This window comes from Octopus sinensis, linkage group LG19, assembly GCF_006345805.1.
Source record: "Octopus sinensis linkage group LG19, ASM634580v1, whole genome shotgun sequence".
NCBI classification, from domain to species: domain Eukaryota; kingdom Metazoa; phylum Mollusca; class Cephalopoda; order Octopoda; family Octopodidae; genus Octopus; species Octopus sinensis.
Genome location: NC_043015.1, coordinates 19368353 through 19385195, shown reverse-complemented (window position 1 = coordinate 19385195; position 16843 = coordinate 19368353). Strand labels below are relative to the sequence as shown.

Here is a 16843-nt window from a genome sequence, read left to right as displayed (position 1 = left end):
GGACAACCTGTTTATTTATATTTGACACTTTAAGGTGTCACAAATAATCTTATGAGGTCACAGATATCTGCACTGTCAAATGCTTCCATCACCACATCGAAAAAATCTTCTTGGTTAGTTTGTTTGAGGCAGGCTGAACCTTTGTTGAACAGCAGGGTTTTTCTGGCATGAATTATTACCTCTATATCCCTATTACTAACACTGGTAAACTTATTAGTGAAAATAATGTCTTTGATGCAGATGAATAAACAACCACTATATTGAATTGAACCTTGCTCTATTTCTACTTTGGCTTGCTTTAATCCATTAAATTACTTCATTGTTATTGTCATAAGACAGGATATCTTCCTTATATCATTGCTTATCTTCCTCAATTCTGATTTAGACGGGTCAATCAGGTGGAACTTGGGGTTGGAGGTGAAGTTTGACTTATGATCTTTGGTGATAATAAAAGCATTCCTCTCAGCTAAGGCTTTTACTCTATCAGCTATATCTAACAATTAGCTAAATATTTTGGTACATTATTTATGCCATCATATGAGGGAAGCTCATCTATAGTGATAATTTACAAAAGACGAAGATGGGTGTGTAAACAACAAACAGATGTATTAGTTTAATGCTTGGGAAGTGAGAAAGTCTTTTACGTTTTGAGCTTACACTCTTTGACAGAAAGGAACAAAGAAATAAACAAGGAAAGAAAATAGAAAAAGGTTTAGTGGCTAGCGATCTATCATCTAAAGTTTTGTGTGATGCTATCCCCAAAGAGCCTCATCATATGTGCTGGTTTTTACTTAGGATTTTGGTTTTATCTGAGAAAAGCAAAGCCCAGTCTGAATCTTTAAGGAAATGTATATTTGAAGTGAGCTTGCACTGAAGCAGGTTAGAGAACTTCTGGTATTTCAGTTTGAAGATGATGCCAGTAAATCTGCTTTGGAGGCTTTCAGTTCTTTGATTCTGGGAAGAAACCTTCCAGATTTGATGTTATAAAAAATGGAATCTGAGGGTGATGTTGTTTGGTCATAGGAGTAGGCTTTGCATTTCATGCATCTTATAAGGTCAATGAACTTCCCTCAGTGCATCCTTATGTCCAGCTTGTTTGATGACACAGGTATGGTTTTGGTAGAATAACCAAGATCATATATTTCCATATCCATAAAGAGCATATAAAACAAGTCCTTTCATGACAATATATAGGTGCACAATCAGAGAGGCAGCTATAAAGCACAAACCATGTGATACACTCTGTAACAAGAGAAGTGTTGTCCATAAGTCAGAAAAAACACATTCTAAAAGAGAATTTGAGCAGTTATATTTTTATATTGTTGAATAGTATATTCTTGATTATGGCATATAAATAAATGATCAGAGAATTACCATTGGTCTTGCATCTGCTATTGCACTTGGCAATACTGATGAGTCTTCAGACATTCTGGCTGGAACACATAACCTTTTAATGCTGGAGGTAATTATACAGTCTTGGTTTGGTTTAGTGGTGATAAAAAAAGTGAAATGGAAAAAAAAACTTTCTGGGAGGGGAAGAAGACTTGCCTCCTATTGTATGATTAAAGTCATAGATATGTTTTCTGTTCTTTAGTCCCAAAAAAGGGGGATACCACATATCAAATGAATTTTCTATTATGAGAAGTAAATTCAAGGTCAAATGCAATAACAGACAAAACCAATGGTAACTTTCTTACTGGTTATAAACTTTAACCAAGAATATACTACTCAACAATATATGACCATTCAAATTCTCTTTTAGAGTATGCTTTTTTCCTGACTTATGGACAACTGATTGATTACATACACACACACACATCTATCTACTCACACATATTCATACAGATTTATATATGAGTATACATGCTTACATTCATACACACATATGGGCATATCCCTTGTACGTTTTTACACGTATCAGTTTCTATATACACAAATACATATATCTGTCCATACATGTAAATAGAAACATACTTGTGCATTCTTATTTACATGTGCAACCATATAGATGGCCATGTATACAGCAATATTTTCACATATATATATTATATATATATAAGTATCAGTACATCTAACTATACATGCAAATCAAATATGGAAGAAGAATTATAAATGTAAAATTTAATTTATGAGACAATCATTTGAAAATCGTCTCGACTTTATTAATCAAGTGAAGTTAAGACTTGACTTGTCTAATCCTATTTATTTTCTCTTCCTCATTCTCAAATCTCTTATGAACTAAGTGTTGTTGGTGTAGCCTATTAGCAGTTTCCAGATTTTACTCTGAAATGGTCCTTCATGCATTTGTAAGGAAAGAAATTATTAAGATATGCTATTCTCTTTTACTTGCTTCAGTCATTTGACTGTGGCCATGCCAGAGTACCACCTTTAGTTGAACGAATTGACCCCAGGCTTATTCTTTGTAAGCCTAGTACTTATTCTATCGGTCTCTTTTACTGAACCACTAAGTTATGGGGATGTAAACACACCAACATCAGTTGTCAAGCGATGGTGGGGGGACAAACACAGATACACAAACATATTTATATATATATATAATTAAAGTCAAAATGAGGGTGAAAAAATTGGATATTAATTTAATAACATCAATTTAAACACCAGTGGCCTAGCGTATAAAAGACTGAGATTCAGTAAATATTATTAATACACAACTATGAGAGAATCCACTATATGGATGCTCTTACGCTAGATATAGATCCGCAAAGGGACTCAACCACTAAGAATTGTTCTCAAGAAATAATTCAACACACCAAGAATGTAAGCGAGCAGGACAAATGAAAAATAACGAAAATAAAGATTAACCCCATAAAATTGTTTCACCGTTAATAAATTATGTAATATTACTTACATAAATATCCTCGGATCATCAGTGGAGTACGTCATGAAAAATATAATTTGTCGAACTACACGCCATATAAATTAATATGTTCTCAAACCGGCGTAAACTACTGCAGTAAATTACTTATGCAGTATTTATTTCCGGGAATTTAGCTCGCCAGAACGAGGGCATTTGAATGTAACTGTGAATATAATCGGCTGAACTGTTCGTCTCTCTGACCTCATGTTAATATTTGGCATGCAGTTCGACAAATTATATTTTTTATGTAATACTATTTACTGAATCTCAGTTTTTTTATATGCTAGACCACCGGTGTTCAAATTGATGATATCAAATTAATATCCAATTTTTCACCCTTATTTTAATTTTAAATTAATACATTCTCAAACCAGCAAAGGCTACTGCAGTGAATTATTTTATGCAGTATAATTTCTGGTAATTTAGCACGCCTAAATGAAAACTTTTGAAAAGTAACCACAAATGTAATGGGTAGAACTGCATGCATTTTTGACCTCATGTTGATGTCTGCCGTGTAGTTCTACGAATTATATTCGTGTAGACGATCATACTGAAGATCTACAGATAAATTATGTAAGTAAAATTACGTAATTTGTTGATAGTGAAACAATTGTTTGTGATTAATCTATATTTTTGTTATTTTTCATTTGTCTTGCTCACTTACGTTTCTGGTGTTTGCTAAAATTTTCTAGAGAACAATTCTTAGTGGTTAAGACCATAGCAGATCTTCTTCTAGCATAAGGGTTTCCACATAGTGGTAAAATTCCCTCTTATATTTATGTATGTAATACTATTTACTGAATCTCAGTTTTTTTATATGCTAGACCACTGGTGTTAAAATTGATGTTATGAAATTAATATCCAATTTTTCACCCTCATTTTAATTTTAATATATATATATATACACGAAGGGCTTCTTTCAATTTCTGTCTAACAAATCTACTCACAAGGTTTTGGTCAGCCCAAGGCTATAGTAGAAGACACTTGCTCAAGTTGCCATGCAGTGGAACTGAACCCGGAATTGTGTGGTTAGGAAGCAAGCTTCTTACCACAGCCATGCCTGTTTAGCATTTAATATTTTTATCAATGCAATCTTCTGCGTTATTATCAAAAGATTACTTTTGGCTTTTAAACTTTTATATTGTAGAAATAAATTAGTTCATAGCATGTAGATAACAGCAATATTTGGCAGCTGTCATACAGCTACAGGTAAGCCTTAAAGGAAGAGAAAGCTGATGGTTCTCTTCAAATAAAACATGTTAAGGCCATAAAACTTACATATATCCCATTGTTTGGCACAAATGTAGCAACCGGCAGCCATAGTGAAGACATCTCGGTCCCAATCAAAATCTTCAAGAGAACAGCTAGCACACTCAACACACTCAATGCCTTCATAACTTTTCTCTAGGTCTTGACCTGGTCTTGATAAAGAACTTCCTGGAACACTGACTTGGAGATCCCATGTCCATTGAAATAAAGATGTAACACCATCATTCCATCCTGAAATTTAAAATGCATTAAATTTACAATGATTTCTTATAAAATGGTTTACAAGAAATATAAGCATTTTATATTCATGCCTTCCACAAATAAATAAAAATGAAATTCCTGAAAATATAGTGCAATTTCAAGGCAACAAATATAATGAGTAGATGTGGAAAGCAGTGATGGGGAGTAAACAAACTTAAGTTTAAGTTGAAGAGAACTAATGAGCTTGAAATGCATTCACCAGTCCAATTGAGTGTTCTGAGCAGACTATGGTGTTCTAACACTGCTTTGTCTCATGTGCAAATGTTTTCAACACAACAAACTGCAGTGAAAAGCCTTTACAGGTTCAAATATTTCTCAGACATATTTGAATTGGCTTTAAGTTTGTTTACTCTCTATCACTGCTTCATGCACCTACTCATGATAATATTAATAATAAAGTGATTGTTTCTTATCAGGAACAAAATGTTTAATAGGACTGCTATAGAAGTGCTCAATTAAATGAGACAAATATATTATTAAACTATGGTTGCAGAACAAACAAATATAAGGTCATCCACGTAACATGAAAGAAAAAGCATTATGTGATTAAATGTTCGAGATATGAAATGTTACGTGGATGACCTTATATTTGTTTGTTCTGCAACCTACTCATGATATTACATATATATACAAATATATAAAAGTAATAAAGGTAATGTCTGGTCATAGAGTGACCAATGGTTTCATAGCCATAGCGTGGAAAACGGATGTTAAACGATGATGATGATGATGAAAGCTGTAGCTTTGTGGATGTCTTATCAGACTCTACTCTGAAGACAAATTTAACTCTTCACTACTTGGAGTTGGAAAGTTGTTACAGTCAATGGTCAAAAGGTCATCAGAGTATAAAAAGTCCGGTGATAGTGAGGACAGGTTATCTCCCCTTGACCAGCTATTTGGAGAGGAGAATAAGCAATCTATCCCTTGGTTTGCTAATGGATTGTAAGGACTCCTCCAGGTTTAGTCAGTGAATGTGGTATCCCATGTTTGCAGCAGGTAATGCTTGAAATGGATGTATAGGGTGAAGATTTCTTGGTGAGTGTTCAGTGACCTAGGTCTCAGGGAGTCTTTAAGTATCCTAGCTCACTCAGCTATGCAGAGCTTGCAGCATCTGCTCCTGTTTGATGTAGGGGCTTGGCTGTTCTAAGATCTTCCACTCAATATCATATAGGGTTCCATGATTTTTGAGGTGCCACACATGGCTGGACAGGGGTGTGACAAATTGTCTTTCTGGCATCCTGAAGGAGGACCTGTGGTTGTACAAGCATTGCATGAATACTAGACCAGCTGATCCAATGTATTTCTAGGTTTGGGTGTTAGCTATGTTCAAATTACTGATGCATCTCTGGTTGGCTCTGGGCCTGGGGATATTGTTGTTGGAGCTGCTGTCAGTGCTGTTATCACTGATGTGCAGGTCTGGCAATGCAGCTGTAGTTATCGTTGTGGTAGTCATCCCTAGCCATAGGCTAGGTGTTATTGCTGCTGGTAGTGGTGTGGGTGCCATTGATTGTAAAGTTGGGTGTGAGACTGGTAGCTTCACTGGTATTGGGGCTGTTGGTGTCAGTGCCGGTGTTTCTGCTGCTGTGGCTGCCGACGTTGTTAGATGATCCACTGCTGCTATTACTATGGTTGCTAGGCCTGGGTGTCACCACAGCTTCATAGATGACTCCCTCGGCTTCGCATTGGCCTCCCACTGGACAGTCATTGTACACCTACAAGAGCAACCTGTATCTTTCCACGTTTTATGGGTGTTAGCTAATAACTTTTCATGTTAGATGCAACAGGAACAACCTAAGGGCCTCCTTTAGATATGCATCTAACATGAAAAGTTATTAGCTAACACCCATAGACTCCTGCCACCCACCTCTCATGTTCAAGAACTTTGTGAAGGGTGTGAGCAAGAGGATTTCGAATCTATCCTCTAGTCAAGATATCTTTGATGATGATGCTCTCTACTACAAGGCACTAGCATCCAGTGGGTTTAGGAAGTCCATGGTGGTGAGATTCATCTCCATAGTAATTTTGAGTCACATAGAGCCTAGTACACTAATCGGGTCCTTTCTAAGCCTATCAAGTGTGTGCCTATTGGCTCCCCTACAGATGGCTAGAGCATTATACCTGCAGAAACTGAAGTGCCTTGATCAGCAACCCTTTCAATATCACCGGTTAAAAATTGTGTGAACCTTGCTCTTCCCCTCTCCCAGTTAGCATGAAACCATGAGGCCACTTCTTTGGTACTGCACCATAGAGTGAAGATGGAAGCTCTCCTTGTATGTCGTTTTTATTCTCTGATGACCATTGACTGTAACAATTTTCCATCTCTGAGAGGTGAAGAGTTAAATTTGTCTTTGGACTAGAGTCTGATGAGTAATTCATGAAGCTACAGGTTGTGGATGGGAAACCATTGGTCACTCTATGACCAGACATTAAGTTTATTATTTTAATACTTCACTGCTCTCTACTTTAGAGTGTGTTTCTTATTCAGATATATGATACATTGACATTCCATATATACATATATATATACACATACAGATTAGATAATAAATCATATGGTGTACACCTAAGGGTGTTTATACATCCATATCTTTTAATGGTTATATTTAATACATTTTTTGCTGAATTGGGTATTTGTTTCTTTTTGCATCTGTTAAATATTATTGATCTTCTATATCCCTTAATTTGCTGCTTTTCTATACACAAACCAAAAAGATGACTTGCGGAACAATCATAATTTTAATGAAATTAGTCTTGAATCACCTAGAGACACATCTACACTGACAGATACTCCTAAGCCAGTTGTTAGTATCCTACCCATAAGGGATTGATGCTAAATGGGTCAAAACAATTGTGGTGATTAACAAATATTCTCATATCTTCTACATATATATATATAACAATAATTAAGGGTTTAGCAACAAGTTGCTTGACCACATACCGAAAAATTTAGAAATAGCAGCCAAAAGGCCGTTATTTCTTATCACTACAAAATATGACTCCACAGACAATCCTCTCTGAAATAATTAATAATTATAATAATTATATATATATATACATGAGTGAGTGGACAGACAAAAGAAGGGCATTCAACTAATTTATTGGGAGTTACATGTATGCATCAAAATAGTTTGATTCAAATTTGTTGGTACTCTTGAGTTTCAAGTGTGAAATGGCTGACTAGCACCATACATGAAACTCAAGAGTACCAATGAATTTAAATAAAACTGTTTTGATCCCTATATATATATATATATATGTTTCTACTGCATTGATTGGTAACTGCTGCAATTGCAACCTTACTATAATACCAGTGCAGTAGAAACATGTGCAGATCTATTTGAGGCTGTATATATATATATATATATATATATATACTAGCAGTATCGCCCGGCGTTGCTCGGGTTTGTAAGGGAAATAACTATATAAGCATTTTTTGAGAGTTACTTCCCTTATAGATGCCAATTCGGGCTTTCTTAGTCATTTCTGTTTTGGTGTTTTCAAGCCATGAAGTCGTTGTTCTAAAAGAACGCTGGTCTCCTTGACAACGCTTTACGACGTTGATTTCATTACACTCCCTTCCCCACAGCTTCACGAGGGAGGGAAGAAGGGGGAGAAGCAAACAGGTGCAGGTATGACCATGGACGCCAACTCCGCCGCCATCGACACATGAAAAATTATGCATTAAAATGGAATAAAAAATGATGTTAAATTATTTTTAAAATCGTAGACTCATCGTAGACGCGCGCTAATACCCAGACAGGCTCGATATGAATCACAACTATAAGATACCCGAATTTGGTTAAACTCCACCGCAAAATGTGGGAGTAGTTAGGAATCTAAATCGAAGGGGACAGACACTCACACAACTAAAGTTTTATATATATACTAGCAGTATCGCCCGGCGTTGCTCGGGTTTGTAAGGGAAATAACTATATAAGCATTTTTAGAAAGTTACTTCCCTTATAGATGCCAATTCGGGCTTTCTTAGCCATTTCTGTTTTGGTCTCTTTAAGCCATGAAGTCGTTGTTCTAAAAGAACGCTGGTCTCCTTGACAACGCTTTACGACGTTTTTTCCTTACACTCCCTTCCCCACAGCTTCACGAGGGAGGGAAGAAGGGGGAGAAGCAAACAGGTGCAGGTGTGACCATGGACGCCAACACGAAAAATTATGCATTAAAATGGAATAAAAAATGATGTTAAATTATTTTTAAAATCGTAGACTCATCGTAGACGCGCGCTAATACTCAGACGGGCTCGATATGAATCACGACTATAAGATACCCAAATTTGGTTAAACTGCACCGCAAAATGTGGGAGTAGTTAGGAATCTAAATCGAAGGGGACAGACACTCACACAACTACAGCTTTATATATATAGATATATATATATATATATATACAATTTATTATAAAAAATGCAAAATTTCCACAGAGCATTTTTGCGAATATTTTGTAGCTTTTATAATAAAGCATATTACTCTACCCTTGGTATTTGAGAACTATTTTATCCACATTGTTTTGCACTTATTTTCCTAACTTGTATTAATATTAATTCTAATAATAATAATAATTATAATCCAACCTTAACACCTATTTTACAGATGGGTGTTAGTAGAAATTCTTATAACTATGAGGGCAATTTACAAGTGAACAAATCCATGTGTAATTGTGTAAACAAAACTTCATACCCTTCAGAAAATCAGTGTTTAAAGAAGGATATAGTATATGAGTGTGAAGTAATAACTAGACATCATAAGTATTGTTATATTGGTTCTTCTGCTACTAGTTGGAAATCTAGATTTTATCATTCTAATTCCTTCAAATATAGAAGAAAATGTAATTCTACTAATCTTAGCAAAAGCATTTGGAATTTAAAGGATAGGATTAAGTACAATTTAAAGTGGTTCATTATTAGTTATGCACTGTCGTATAATATTGGTAATTCTACTTGTGATCTTCGTGTTGAAGAATTGTATTTTATAATCACTTCTAAATTAATTTAATTGAATTTCAATGGACACTTAACTTTAAGATATTGCCATAAATTTAGAAAGACATTTAAATATTTCAATTATTAATTATAATTTAAAAATTAACTATTATAGAATAAGGTTAATTCCTAATAAAATGTTTAATATAATGAGTAATTAATTATAGCGATGTAAAGTATTGAAGCTTCAATTAAGCATAATGTAAAATTCTTATCTATAATTTTTATTCTTTAATTATCCATTGAGATCATCAAGAATTGTATATATTATTAATTATAATAATTTTTCAATTATTATATACTTATCTTAATTCCTATAAAAGGGTATGATATAATAATAAATAGGTATTTAATTATCTGTCAATTTTATTCTTTAGTTATCCAGCTTAGTCATCAATAATTGTATACAATGTTAATTATAATAATTTTTCAATTAATATATAATAAGGTTAATTCCTATAACAAAAATTTAATATAATGAATTAGTATTTAGTTGTCTTCAATTTTTATTTTTTGATTATCCAGAGAGGTCATCAGTGCTTGTACATGTTGCTGAATATAATAATTTTTCAGTTATTATATAAGGCTAATTCCTATAGAAGGGTTTATTATATTAAATAAATAGGTAATTAATTATTGTGATGTAAAATATCTAAGTCTCTATTAAGAATTATTATCTGTAGTTTTTATTCTTGAGTTATCTATTAAGTATAATGTAGAATTCTTGTCAACAGTTTTTGTTCTTTAGATGTCCTGTGATGTCATTTGTAGATAAATATACTCGTATTTTAGTTTTTTTTCTATGTAGATTTCAAATTGTCAAAAACAATATGGAATTAGTATGGTATTTTTTATATTTTATTTTCATAAAGTAAATTAGTTATTCAATGATGTTGCTCTTGGTTGAATGAAGTTAAATTTAGTTTAGCATTTTTTTTTGTTAGTGTTTTTTAACAGTTAAAATTTTTGCAGATGTTCAGTTAGGATTTCACCAATTTGAATTACTTTGATAATGTGTTGACATAAATTTTCGTAGATATTATTAATTTTAATAATCTATATATATAAAACTAAGAATGTATGTCTGTCTGTGTGAATCCCTAAAACTTGAGAACTACACAACCAATTTCATTTAAATTTTACACATTCCTTACTTAGGGTCCATGAAGTGTCATGGGCAAAAATTTTTAAAACTTTTTGCCTAGTACAATCCCACAGCAATATCATATCTTCTCCACTATTTCAGTATTACATGTCAAAAGTGAAACAAAAACATCTCTCTATTGTCATGTGACATGCTTTCACTTTAATACTGAAACTATTAAAGAGAAACTATCATACAACAGGGATGAACTGTAGCTGGACATGCTAGATAAAGATCCGCTATGGTCTTATATGCTACACCACTGGTTTTAAATTCATATTAATCAAATTAATATTTAATTTTTCACCCTTATTATTTTAAAATTAAATTTACATATATATATATATATATATATATATATATATATAGATGTATACATATAGCTGTATATATATATATATATATATATATGTATATAGATATAGATGTATATGTATAGCTGTATATGTATACATGTATATATATAGATGCATTTCTATAGATATAGATGTATATGTATACATGTGTAGATGTATATATAGATGTACAGGTAATATGTATACATATATATACACATATATACATGCATACATATATACACTCATACAAACACACACCCACACATACATAGGTGCAGCTGTGGCTGTGTGGTAATAAACTTAGTTCCAAAACACATGGTCCTGAGTTCAGTCCCACTGTGTGGTAACTTGGCATGTGTCTTCTGCTATAACCTCAGACCAACCAAAGCCTTGTCAGTGGATTTTGTAGACAGAAACTGAAACAAATCAATCGTATATATATGTATGTATATATGTAAGTCTATGTGTGTGTCTTTGTGTTTCTCCCTCATCACTGCTTCACAACTGGTGTTTGTTTATTTACATCCCCATAACTTACTGGTTTCACAAGAAGAAACTGATAGAATAAGTACCAGGCTTATCAAAATAAAAAAAAGCACTAGGCAGTGTCTCATATTATTGTTTGCCCACTCAGTTGTATCTATCAATTTATATATGGATTTTGTAGACAGGAACTGAAACAAATCAATCGTATATATATGTATGTATATATGTAAGTGTATGTGTGTGTCTTTGTCTCTGTGTTTCGCCCTCATCACTGCTTCACAACTGCTGTTCATTTATTTACATCCCCATAACTTACTGGTTTCACAAGAAAAACTAATAGAATAAGTACCAGGCTTATCAACATAAAAAAAAGCAGTGTCTCATATTTTTGTTTGCCCACTCAGTTGTATCTATCAATTTCTCTCTCTCTCTCTCTCTATATATATATATATATATATACAAAACACCCTAATGGGGGCCTTAACTCCCAAATTTTAGTCATTTCTTATATGATCCAAAACTAGGTCAAAAGTACTGAATGGATCTTTATGAAATTATATTCTATGCATAAGGGCCATAACCCCCATGACAATTCATATATTTTTGCTGTTGATGAAATTTTAACCATACATAGTAGACACAAATGAAGTAATATTTATAATATTTCATCTTACAAGATAGAAAGACCCCTCCATAGGGACATAACACCCACAATTTTGTGATTTTATCTAAGCAAAGACGAATACAGTTGTACTCTTGGAAGCTGTAGGGTTACCTGAGCATAAAAGATGAGCATTATTTGTAATTCAATGGTACAACAGTGTAACACTTTGCTTTGACATACACTTACATTGTGATTTCTGCAATCATCATCATCATTTAGCGTCCGCTTTCCATGCTAGCGTGGTGCATAAATTGTCAAGTAAGTGAGAGGCATCTTTGCCTCCACTGATTCAGTTGCAAAGTGTTGAGTAAAGTTATTTGATTGCAGACTTCCTTTCAGTCTTTTTATTATCATTGGGTCACACATAGTCCCCAGATGGTAATATTGATTGATTTCAAAGACATTTATAGATTGTAAATTTATTCTGTCCAGTTATGTATCAGTATAGTGGTCATTTGCAAACTCCAGAGGTGACACTTTCATTTCTCCTTAGCCCTCATGTCACACAGTTGTTAATGTTTATTTGAGTTGGGTCATGCCCTTCCAATTGCTATAGATTCATAATGCATCTTACGGCTGTGCCTGTCACCTGCTTGGTGAGGAATCCTACATTGGGAGTGGTAACGACTAGGGTAGGGTAGCTGACTGCTTATTGTGATCATTCGTCTTTTGGTTTCCTGTAGCTTTGCTCTCTTTTACAAACCTAGTGAACATATGTTTCCTATTTCAAAAAATTCAAACAATAGATATAAGACCCAAGTTAAAAAGATTCTCAACAATCCAACTTCTCTGCTTGACATTAAGACACCCATCCCCAACAGGATCCTTAACTCTCACATTTTAGTGCTCCATGACCTTCATTTTTCAGGTTCAATAAGACTGGATTTTGGAATATGCACATAAAAATCAGTAGTATGGGATGCATGTGGCATGATTACAATTTTTTTAGGGTGTGTAAAGAGGGAAATAACCCTCATCTGCAATTTAGATGAAATTCAAAACATAGATATTCCAGTTCATTACAGAAAATATAACAGAAAAGTCTAATTCTTCAATTGCATGTAACATGGGCAACGCCGGGTATCTCTGCTAGTATTTTATATATATATAAGCAATGGCCATTTTTACTAGAGAACAATGATGGAAACAGGGAGAGAAAACTAATGTTTTAGGGACAGGGAAAGAAAACTAATGTTTTAGGGAATAGCACATGTTAGTATTATGGGTTAGATGAATGAACGAAGCAACTAAAATGAGAGAAAATACACATGGCTGGTTTACTAGAGAACGATGATGTAAACATTATGAAACAGGGAGAGAGAACTAAGGTTTTAGGGAATAGTACATGTTAGTATTATGGGTTACATGAATGAATGCATGAAGCAATTAAAACAAGAAATTTTTTTAGCTTAGCTGTGATGTGTGTATGTTTATACATATATATATATATATATATATATATATATATATATACACATATACATATATATATATACACACGTTATTGGTAATTCCCAGAAAAGTGGGGTTTATCTCTTGGTCCGTTCTCATAAATATTTCACTAATCCAGTAGCAACAATACAAAATATGTAGCCTTAAAAGAGTTTTTGTGCATTTACAGAGAATACTGAACTGTCTCACATAGGATCTTGTTTTTAGGAAATTCCAGTAAGTTATGGATACCAAAACCCTGAAGTCAGTTATGTAATAACATGCAAATTAGTTACCTGATATTAAGAATTCAAATAAAGTAGCCCTGATAAGAGCTTTGATGCACTCCCAGAATGTATAGAATTTAGGAGGAAATACTAATAAGGTATTTATACCAAAATTGTTAAGCATGTTGCGCAATAACAGGCAAATTGAATATGAGAGAATAACAATTCAAAATAAGTAACTCTGAAAAGTTCTTAATGCAGCGCTTGTCAATTGGCTGAAGTGACATGAAAGGCATCGTCATTCATGGTATATTAGTGAATAAGTCACTAAATGAAATAAGTGGATCTATTGTTGAGGAAAATACTATTTACTTGTTTAAGGGTTGTTCTGGGTAAAGTGCGAAAATAAACCTACCAGGGATCTTTTCGGTTTGAACGGCAGTTTTTTAAAATAATTTCCATGTAACTAAACACTTTTAAACTTCGTATACTGGTAGAATGTGTTTATAAAACATCTTTTTCTTGTGGTTTTGAGAAAATTCTATAGTTTGTAAGATATCTGTTGTTTTTTTCTTCAATTTCTGCAATTTCAACTAATCAATGACGTCTATTGAGGTGAAAACATTCTGTGCTGAATGAATATGTCCCTTGTTTAAGAAACAGATTGGGTTTATTTACATTTCTGAAGAAAAAAAGATACCCTTCCCCCCACCCCTAACCCTAACCCTAAAACAGATTGAAATGCAATAGATTGATACTAGGGTCATAATTATGGGTGACAATTTCATATGACACCGCTAGAAAAAACTGCCGCTCAAACCGAAAAGATCCCCTACCAGTTCAAATGCTAAGAAATAAACATACTCAACTTGATTTATATCAAATAAAATGTAATATTTTCAAAATTTTTTGCACAGTTGCCATGGAAACAGTATGTTAATGGTAAAGTTTGCAAATAAATTGTGGCATTGACATATCCATAACTCATGGTGAGATTTAATTCAACTTTGTTTTAAATGAAAGATCTAAGGAAGGTCTATGAAATGTCATTAAATTTATATATTGAATTAGGACAGAGGTTAGATTGATAGTATCACTGATCTTGTCTGACTGTGGGATGACGTCAGCAGCTGGGGAGCTGACCGGAACTTGGGGCTGACCAGAAGAGGAAGGGGCAGGAGTGACGCGGGCGCAAGCAGGAAAGGATTGGGACTTTTCGATCGAGGTAGTCAAAGGAGTCAGACGCGTGAGCACGTTGTTAAGGTAGAGGAGAAGCAGCTGCTATTTCTAGTGTTCGGATCGAGCTGTGTTGAAGGGTCCATTACCACTGAGTGGTCTCCGTTGAACGAAGAGAAGGTAGGTGTCCATATTTCGGCGCTCCATATAAGCGAAAATCAGGATCGCCAGCGACATTATCAGATTCTTTAATGGTGAGGGCAATGTAGTGGCCTGGATTCGTAAAATCAGGCTGGTGGCAAGACTGCAAGGCATAAGCGATGTGGCAAGTCTTATGGTGCTGTATTTGGAAGGAAAGCAGATGGACGAGGAAGAACGTCTGAGCGAGGAGAAGATCGAGCAACACCTGAGAGATGCTTACACCGAGTGTGAGTATACAGCTTTTGTTAAGCTGGGTACGATTAGATGGACGGGAGGACAGGTGAACAAATACGTGGCAGAAGTGCGAAGGTTAGCCACGCTGGCTGGTTTTACAGGAGAAGGGCTGGAGAGAGCAGTGCGACTGGCATTCGTAAATGGGTTTTCCGACGACGTAGAGATTCGCCTACAACAATTGCCCGGGAGTAAAAAGATGGTGCTGAGCGAACTGGTGACTCAAACCCGAGTGTTGTCGTGACACACTGGGCGGAAGGCGATAGTGATGGCAGTAACGGAGGTGCATAAAGACGGCCGGAGAAAGACGTGAAGAAGCCTACCGTGTAACGACAGTGGCCAGTCTCAGGTCAGTGTTTTAGATGTCAGGGGTCACACAGGGCGAGGGAGTGTACACAACCGGGCCCGTTTGCTATCGATGCAGGCAGACAGAGCACATCGCCTGCGATTGCGACCAGGGAAACGACCATGGGGAAGTTGCTGCCTCTCGAACTTTCCCCGCAAGTAGAGGCGATTTTGGAGATGCAGCCCTTAATTGATATCGGGGCCGAGGGGAAGACTTCAAGGCATTCATGGATACGGGTTGCACGACCACCCTTGTGACTTCAAGAGTGGCGAAGAAATGGATAGGGGCAAGTAGCGTCCGGGGAGTCGACGGCAGCGAAATCCGTTGCAAAGGCAACAGCTGAATGCGTGATAGATGGGGTTGATGTGGTGATGGGGATGGACGCCATTAACCGCCTCAGTGGCGTCAGTATTGTGGGAGATGAGGTCACATTCGCCAGAGAGAGCAGAGCTCTGCGAGGGATTGCGCCGCTTACACCATCGAAGACAAAGATTTTCAGGCGGCGTTCGATGGTCAGCGGTGGATGATAGAGTGGCAATGGAAGGACAAGCCCCCGATGCTGAAAAACAACGTGAGCTGCTACCAGCATACCCTGAAAGGTCATGCCAGGGTCGAGTTTGAAGACAAGGTGGAGAGGTGGATTGAGGAAGGGGTCCTTGTCCCTTGGGAGGAGGAGGTAGTGGGCAGAGTGCTACCCCTGATGGTGGTGGTGCAGCCTACAAAGGGAAAAGTCAGACCGGTGCTGGACTTCAGGGAGCTAAACCAACATCATGTCACACGGGAGGTGAGGCGACGGAAGTTTGTGGCGAGACGTTACGTGCGTGGAGACAGTCGATCAAGGCAGCGGCGATTGTCGACTTGAAATCGGCATACTTGCAGCTCCGTGTAAGCGACAAACTGTGGCGATATCAGCTGGTGCGGTACAAAGGCTGGACGTACTGTTTAACCAGGCTGGGTTGCAGACTGAATTCCGTTCCGAAGATCATGGCGGCAGTGCTTAAGTCCGTCCTAGGGAAAGACGGCAAGATTAGAAAGGCCACCAGTTCCTACATAGATAACATTTTGGTGGACGAAACTGTAGTGCCAGCCAACGAGGTAGTTAGACATCTGGAGAAGTTCGGACTTATTGTGAAGCCACCGGAGTCGATGGAAGGGGGAGCTGCACTGGGGCTGAAGCTGCAAAGAGATAGATTGGGTGAG

The 16843-nt window shown here is 35.8% G+C and overlaps 1 protein-coding gene across 1 annotated transcript in view; it reads right to left on the bottom strand.

Annotated features, from left to right (window-relative positions):
- The window catches only part of LOC115222183, a 63425-nt gene that overhangs the window by 20794 nt on the left and 25788 nt on the right, over positions 1-16843 (bottom strand). Inside the window, exon 5 of the mRNA XM_029792328.2 lies at positions 4157-4378. Coding sequence (XP_029648188.1) covers positions 4157-4378 — 222 coding nt within the window. The remainder of the gene's footprint in view (positions 1-4156; positions 4379-16843) is intronic.